We start from the raw sequence: 8,685 nt of genomic DNA, 5'->3' as shown, positions 1-8,685 counted from the left end.
TTAGATTTAGAACACAAGATACACCGAGATCATATTGAATCATGCTGAATTTCCTTTGTATTTGAACAACTGTCATGTTGGCTTGTCTGATAGAGGCTTACTCAGTTGAATTGTATACAGCTGCAAATTGATGAGATGCTCGTTTTATATATATATATATATATATATATATATATATATATATATATATATATATATATATTATATATATATTATATATATGTGTGTGTGTGTGTGTGTGTAAATACTGATCATATATCGCCTGGATAGAATAGAATTTTTTAGTTTTTTTTCTCTTCTTTGTTTTAAACTAAGAACAGATCGAAAACTGCTGACAGCCATCTCACTTTGCTGAAACTTTTGACTCCACCCGCTGTTGCCGTTGCCTGAGTTTCAGGAAGGCGCAGTTTGAATTCCTCTTGAAGGAGCCTGCTTCCTCAACCAATCAGCGCGCGCGTCAACATTATATTCCGGAAGGAAGAAGCTCAGTCCTGAAAAGAGCGCCCTTGTTAAAAGTAGAGACGTTGCCTAAAGCTAAAAGGTAAGCCTTTTTTCGCTTCAAATAAAAGCCATGTAAAAATATTTCATGTTACTACGTTGTTTCATGTTACTACGTCACTACTGAATTATTTTTTCCACACGAAACTGCGCTGTCATGAATGACATTACTTCAAAAAAAGTTTTGCAGAGGCTTTATATGTTGTCTCCTCAAACCATATGAAATTACCGAGAAAAAATGTTTGTATGATGCGTTAATGTTTGTAGAATATGCAAAAGTTTTCTCATATCTTTTGCGATATTACTGTACGCAATAAGCTGGTGCAGCGGTGTTAGTTTGTCCGAAAGACGAGCCTTTTTGCTTGTCGTTTATGTAAAAACACTTTGAATCACTTATCTTGTGACCATCTTGTGACTGATGAATATCAGACTAGGTATTTTCTTAAGCTGGTAAGCAGCGTTCTATCTCTTGAGTCGATTTCTGTTAGATTTCAGAGAGGTTATGTTTGGTCTGTGAGGTGTGGCTGTTGGATACTGAGATGGGCAATGCTTTAAACCAAGGCTTTGGTTTCTATCAGTCTGTTTGTCATCTAAAACAACAAACTTTGTTTGTTGGTTTAGTGTTAAGAATTCACAGGAAATTTAGTTAAGTGGTGCATTGGTATGCGTTGGTCAGGAGTTGGCTTTGAACTCATTTATCCTCTTTAAGGTCTGGGTGAAGGCAGGAGAAGGACTAGCTGTGTTTTGTGCATAATTTCTTGCTGGTCCATGTGAATTAAACTGCTGACAGCGAGGCCTAGTCGACATGTACACAAGCACTCTTGCTGCCTCACAGCAAGAAGGTTTCTGGTTCGATTCCTGGCTGGGGGCCCTTTCTGTGTGGAGTTCACATTTTCTCCTCGTGCATGCGTGGGTTCTCTGTGGGTACACCAACTACCTCCCACAATCCAAGAAATATGCACTTTAAATCAATGGATGATTCTAAATTGACCCTACGAATGAGTGTGAGCATACATGGTTGTTGTTTTGTTTCTCTCTGTGTGACCCTGCGATAGGCTGCTGATTTGTACAGGGTGTACCCTGCTTCTTGCCAAATGACAGCTGGGATAGGTTCCAGCCCCCTGCTACCCTGAATAAGACAGGACATTAATCGGAGTTGTACTGGAACAAAAGAAACAACAAGACTTTAGTTCCCTGTGGTGCTCCTGTGCTGCTGAACACCTTCTCAGACACATGACCTTTCAGTCTCACAAACCCTCCACGACCCTGAATTGGATTAAGCGGGTATTCATAATGAATGGATGGATCATGAAAGTTAATATTTCTCATGAAGCGCGAGAGATGTTTTGGAGCTAGCGCTTTAACGTCCATCAGTTTTATTGTACTTTAAGGTATTTCACAAGGTCGAGATTATTATTATTATTATTTTTTACTTTGTCCTAACTTGTTATTAGATGTTTTTCTCTTCTTTTTTTGTTTGGCTACTTTCCTTAAATTGCAAATGGTAGATTTTTGTAGAGTGAATGATGAATGCAACCTTGGGAAAAAGAAGGACATGTATCAATTTCATCATCACACAATATAATTGTGTATAATTTTAAATCGTTCAACATACCCGATCATCATCATCTATTTAGATGATTTGTCATGATAAATGCACAGTGCTATACTTCCTTATTTTCTTTATCATGGGCAGTCAGAAAATGGAAAAAAAACGATTTTAGGTGCAACTGAGTGTTTTTTTTTTTTTTTTTTTGTTACTTCCTCTGACCATAGAAACTAAGTAGCTGAATAGATAGTTTATGGTTAGCCAGAAATTTGCACCATTTCTGGACACAAGTGCATAAATCTAGGCTCACTGCTTTTTAATATGGGTATGAGAACATGAGTCTACTACTTAACTCCGGTATATTACATTATGTAACCTTTCAGTGTGATTTATCTTACACCCACACAGGCAGTGGGATGCAATTGGGATCAGTGCCTTAGCGTGTGATGTTGAGCTGGAAGTCATGACGTTGGCTCTATTTTTAAGCACTGGTCACCGTGGTTGGTGAAGCTGAAAGGATATTAAATGTTGTCTGGTAGAATTATTGATGTCTGACCGCAATGAAAATGTTTGATTGACATTGAATTAAAGTCGGATTGACCAAATGACTGATGGAAGATCAATAGCATTTCAAATTGAATGGACACAAAGTTGGTATAGGTACAGGCCAAGTCATCAATGTTTTGGGTTGTTTATCAGGAAAACGACAAACTCTAAAATATCCTCAAGAATATTGGGACAGAAACTGTTCTATAGGTATTGTATCGTGCAAAAAAAAAAATAAATTAATTTGATTTTATAGGGTCTTTTTGAAAAAAAAAGAAGAAGATAAATACTAATAAACAGATCATTTACCTGATACCTTCACAGCAATATACCACCATTGATTGTTTTGACTTGGCCAAATGTATAATGGGTGACATGGGACTGCCGTTTTCTGACTAATGCCTTACAGGAAAATCGCTGTTCCAGGAACCCTAAACTTAGCAGCAGTGCCAGTGCTTGCAGTAAATGTTGCAAATCTAGTGAATGACATGGAAACACGTTTTTGTTGTGCAGAACTTATTATTCTTTTGTGTCAAAAGAGCGTTGAAAGTACATGGAAAAAGAGAGAAGGATTTTCTTTATTGTCAGTGTTTTTACAGGAGTAAGAGTTAGAACAGAAATAGTTTCAGTGTACTTTTGGATATGTTTCCTGTGAGCTTATTTATGTTTGTTTATTTTGTTTTGTTTTTCAATTTCCTATATCTGGACAGAGGCAGAACAAAAAATGTAACCGTGCACGCATCGTGCATCGTATTTGGCATCTTGAAGTGGTCTTCTATTGTGATGCTCGTGGGTCTTACTAACCTGCTCTGATTGTGTTTCTGCAGTGTTTTCCTCATCACCATCAACATGAGTTTCTCCCCTCATCCTTCCATTCCCCCTGGGTGCAACAGTATCCAGGAACAGAGAGATCGCTGGGAGAGGAAACGCAGTCGAACTGCCAAGGAGATGGTACTGACAGAGCAACGCTATTGCCAACAGCTGCAACTTGTAACCACAGTATGTATTGTCACAATCAGGAATGCTTTGAGGTGTAACTAGAAATAGATCAAAATTAGGTTGGTGCATGTTTTGATCAATGTTGGACAGGTTGAAAGAATCCACTCAATACCTGCTTTAGTGTAGCCTGGGATTCTTTTTCACACAACAAAATGTTATGGTAACCACTGAATAAATGATAATTTAGCTTCCTTGCTAAATTCATAAGCTAAGCATTAGTAATCAACAGACTAATAAGTCAGCCTGTTTCCTCCATGAATATTGCGAGTACACGTTGAAGATATTCTGTTGTTTCTGACGTTCTTTGTTGGAGATCAGTGTACATAGTAATACTTACTGCAGAGATGTTGTCTCTAAGTTAGTAGACTGGTGATTATGTCAGATGATGCTGCGGTGATAGAATCAAGATTCAATTCAAGCAGAGCGACAGCTGGGAAATGCCTTAAGTGGCTGTCAGTTGACAAAGGCTGTGAGTTGACAAAGACTCGATGGACTGATTTTCAATCAGAATTTCCGACACGTTTGGCATTCAGGGGAAAAAAGAAGAAGAAAAACATGCTAATGAGAGCAGATTTATTAGGAATTAGGTCTTAATATGCAACTACACTTCGCAAATTTTACAAAAAGATGGAACTTTACAGCCTGTGCCAGCTCCATGGGCCAACTGAGCCTACTGGAGTGTATACGTACAAGATTCACTCAAACCTACCTGCAGTATCTGGGTGTGTTATTCCAGGTTTGAGAAGCTTGATTTTATGATTTCGGTCGGACTAACATGTTTGCATGCATGTTAAGAGTCTAGTTCTGGATGGACTAACATGATTTTGTTAGTTAGATTTAAACATGCATAGTCAAACTGCCAACAACGGGTATACATTTTGAGACATTTCTGTGCAGACTCACAGAAATGTCTCAAAATGTATACCTTAAACATGTTTTTTTAGTACAATTAGTAGTTACCCTTGAATTGAATAGAAGACAGCTCCTCCTAAATGATATGGGAGGCTGTAATTATTGTTACGGAGATTTCAGCTGCCTCTGCTTATTCATTTTTTAAAATTTCTTACTAAAATTGGTGCTGACTAGAGATGGGCAGTGATTTTCAACTTTTCAAATAGTCTTTAAACTATTTAAAAAAAAATTTTTTTCCTGTTAATTGAAAAATTGGTGGAATGTTTAATTGATTTCAAAAAGTGTCTTTACTTGAAACAAAAAGATTTGGACTTGAACAAAAGTTTAGATTGTTTATTTACCTTTTTAAAGAGATCAAACGCATTTACTCCAAATGGTTGTTAAGGAATTTTTGGTTTACTTTTGATATACCATGGGTAGTCTTCAGACTAGCCTTTTCCACCGGCAGCACTGCTGCGCCTAGCTTAAAGTTGGAGCACCAGTACAAGATTTAGGACTACCGCTTGGATGGATTTTAAAGGAGGCATGTCCTTTCTTCACAAGCTGACACAGGTTCCTGAGGTCCATAATAAAATGCCCGTATCATGCTTGGTCAAAATCGCACAGAGAGACAGCACAGCCACTCCTTTTTCATCCATTGATTTTAGGGCTGAAACAATTCCTTGAGTAAATTGATTTTGAAAAAAATCCTTACTTAGTAGCTTTGTTTAATCCACACAAATATGTTCTGCTTAGAGGCCACTATGTTTCACACGGACAATTACTGTCACAAATGTGCTAAACTACAGCAGGCAGCTCCTCCCTCCTGCCCCAGTGCAGGTGCTTGTGACACCAGTGCTTCTTTAAAAACAAAATGAGCTCTGATGCGGGTGCACTTTGTATTTCTATGACAACACTATCCTAACAGCACATTTCTACTTGAACCAGTGTTTTATGATAAATAACACTTAATGTTATTTATTTGTCAGTATAGTATTCGTTTACCACATTTCTCTCATTGCTTGACTTTATTATATCAATGGACAAGTCAGATACAGCTCAATCTCAAGGCCTAGCCATGCTTGTCTAGTCGGTTGTGAGTGCATGACACAATTTGTAAAATAATAATGATATTATTTTAAGCAAGAGCTAAGCTACTATTACAGGGAGTCTGGTTCCAGAGTTATTTTAGGTTATGTTTTTAGAGTTATGGGCTATTGCTTAAATTGACAATATTTTATATGATACATATTTATTTGTGTAATGGCTGCTGCCAGTGCTGTGCTGATGGTGCATTGATAATATCTAACTTCAGATTAGAGGTCAGATTTTCTTGTAGGTATGTTTCATGCTGTATTTGTGATTTACAGATGTTTCTTGTTTAGAAGGAACATGGGGGGGGGGGCTATAGGGCATATATTTGTCTTAGTTGCATGACGGAACTGTCATTGACCTTTTTTTTCATTTACACTATAAATTCTTATTTTTCATTCGACTAGAGATACAGAGGCTGGCCATGTCATTCAGTTGATGTTTTTCCTGAAGAAAAGTTGGAACGCTCTTTGCTTTGTGGCAAAATGCATTATCTTAAAAAATACCTTAGCATCACTCATTCATTGGTCTTGCAGTGAACAAATGTTCCAGCATCATATCCTTATCCACGGCAGATTAGTGATTCATCATTCAATATATCTTTCAACCAATTATCCACAGTCCATGACTGCTGCTCTTTTTATTTAAATGTTTTTGTTCTCCCCACAAAGCTTTATTCTTAAGAGATTTTTTTCTGCACTAGTTTAGAAACTGTGCTTTTTGAGTGATTGAATGATTCGTCACTTTTCTGTTATATATTACCATGACAATGGAAGACTTGTTCACAAATGGGAGTAGCTGATTGAGCTTTGAATTGCAAACTAACTCCTGAAAAAAGATCCCAAATGCCAGATGAGTAAGAGAAAACGTAGTGGCTGTTGAGCAGGAGCAAGATGGAAAAGTTGGTAGAGGAAGTTTAAACCATCTCTTGCCTTGAGGGAATGGGGAATTTGACATCACTAGCAGATAAAAGGGACAAGCTTGGCGCTCTAACAAGGACACAGCAAGGGCACTGAAAATGTAGTGCAATGTGTTTCCCTGAGACATTGCCACAGCAGCACATACCAGAGTCCAGCTTCTTTCTACCAATTTTGTCAGTCTGGATAGGCAGACCAAGACATCAAAAGCAGCAGCTAAAGCAAAAGCGGATGTGTTATAGTGCTTGTTGAGCACTATACAGCTGATGTAATTCTGGTCATGTCACTGTGAAGGAGATAATCTGTCCATATCTGTCTCTAAGGAGGGTTTCCTGGGCAGCCGTTCTGTTCTCATCAGGACCAAGAGTCAAAATAGATGAGGCTGGAATCAATGATAATGAAAGCAAGAGTCTTTACTAGAGAATATTCTTTAATACGGTGTACACCAAATCATACAGCTAGCATTCATCCGAAGTAACACCTCGAACAAAGAAACCAGGTCCTATTATGAGGTCTAGCTTCTCCCAAAACATAATCACTGTCCATATCTGTCCAGAAAGTTCACCTGTGTTCTTCTAGTAGCATAGGCAGTGTATGTATTGACGCGTTTGTTGCCACTTTCTGTGACGTCATTAGTGCAGTTGAGACCCGGCTACAGACACAACATCCCAAAGCATTCATGGTGTTCTCTGGGAATTTCAACCATGTTGCCTTCTTTTTTTATTCCAACCTATCTACAGTCTGTCAACTTCTCCACCAGAGAAAATAAAAAGTTTGACATATTCTTTGCAAACGTGAAATATGCATACAGATTCTATGCTCTGCCTCCATTAGGAAAATCTGACCACAATCTGGTTCTCCTCACCTCTAGCTATACACTGATAGTTGAGCAACAACCTGTCATAGTACATACTTGGTCTCAGGAGGCTTTACAGGCTACGCATTCATGGATGCATTGTGTAGGCAACGTTTGTATCGGTAGGCAGCAGGGGAGATAATGTCTTACCCAAGAATGCTTCTACACGTGGCCCAGGGTAGCTGAGAGTAGTACCACCAACCATCTGATTGGTGACTGCTCTTCACCCTGAGCTTCAGGCCTACCAGGCTGTCTGTCTCTACCAGTCAGTCCAGGGCAGCTGGAGAGACCTCAACAAGACAGTATGTCTAGATGGTGTCAGCCCCAGTGTCCTGAGCAGAATAGTGGGATTCTACAACATCTCTTTAACCTTAGCCAGGTGAGATTTCCAGTGCTGTGGAAGACATCCTACTTTGTTCCAGTACCTAAAAAGTCTCATCTGTCCAGAGTGACTACAGACCAGTTGCCCTAATATCCCACATCATGACAGCCCTTGAGAGACTGTTATTGGCTCACCTAAGTAAGCACTTTCAGGACTGGCTACAATTTGGTTAGGGGTTAGAGATGCTATCATCTACCTGCTTCAGTGAACCCACACTTATCTGGAAGAGGCAGGCAGCACTCTGAGGTTCATGTTCTTTGATTTCTTCTCTGCACACAAGCATGTAGTGTTTTATGAGAAGCTCCAGAAAATGGAGGTAGATGCCTTCACCACCATGATCGTTTATTTTGGGAGCCGCTGATCTACGTTCTAAGTTATTTTTAGTGGCAGTCACATCAACAATGATCAGGTTATAACTTTGGCACAAAGCATCAAATGGCAGCAAATATGTTTAGTTGTGAACACGGTCCCTTTACAAATAATAGTAATAAGGAGTCTGTTACCTCAATCCATCGCTTTGCATCCCCCGACGGATGATCTGGTGGCCTATGCCGAACAGTTTTGCTATTTCCTTTATTTTTAAACCATTTAATAAATAGCTTTCAATGGTCTCGAACGGATGTTGATGGTTGGTCGTCCTCTTCCCATTTGAGGCTCCACAGCATCCAGCCGTTCCAGGACGGAACAGAGGTTTACTATGGCTACCTGCTCAGCTAATTCTCAGTGTTTGCACAATTTGAGGGCGCGACATGATCTGTGATGTGTCCTCTACAGACCCGACAATTCAGTCAATTTCCCGGCACATTTGCAATGTAATGTAATGCAATGCAGATGTGCACACTGCCCCCTACCGAACAAGATGGGTAGCTCGGTCAGTGGTAGTGGCTGACGTTGATCTGATGTTGCATTGACTTTATCCTGAAATTGACAGGATTAGCCTGCAGTGTTGGCTTCA

General features: G+C 39.2%; 1 protein-coding gene across 3 annotated transcripts in view; it reads left to right on the top strand.

Annotated features, from left to right (window-relative positions):
* Window positions 1-470: 470 nt before the first annotated feature.
* The window catches only part of arhgef39 (Rho guanine nucleotide exchange factor (GEF) 39), a 61,625-nt gene continuing 53,410 nt past the window's right edge, over window positions 471-8,685 (top strand). For all 3 annotated transcript variants that reach the window (XM_072377216.1, XM_072377215.1, XM_072377214.1), the window contains exons 1-2: window positions 471-541; window positions 3,421-3,592. In XM_072377216.1, coding sequence (XP_072233317.1) covers window positions 3,443-3,592 — 150 coding nt within the window. In that variant the 5' untranslated portion in view covers window positions 471-541; window positions 3,421-3,442. The remainder of the gene's footprint in view (window positions 542-3,420; window positions 3,593-8,685) is intronic.

This window comes from Leuresthes tenuis, unplaced genomic scaffold, assembly GCF_036924035.1.
Source record: "Leuresthes tenuis unplaced genomic scaffold, fLeuTen1.0.hap1 SCAF_23, whole genome shotgun sequence".
Taxonomy (NCBI): domain Eukaryota; kingdom Metazoa; phylum Chordata; class Actinopteri; order Atheriniformes; family Atherinopsidae; genus Leuresthes; species Leuresthes tenuis.
This window is presented reverse-complemented; position numbering and strand designations above follow the sequence as displayed.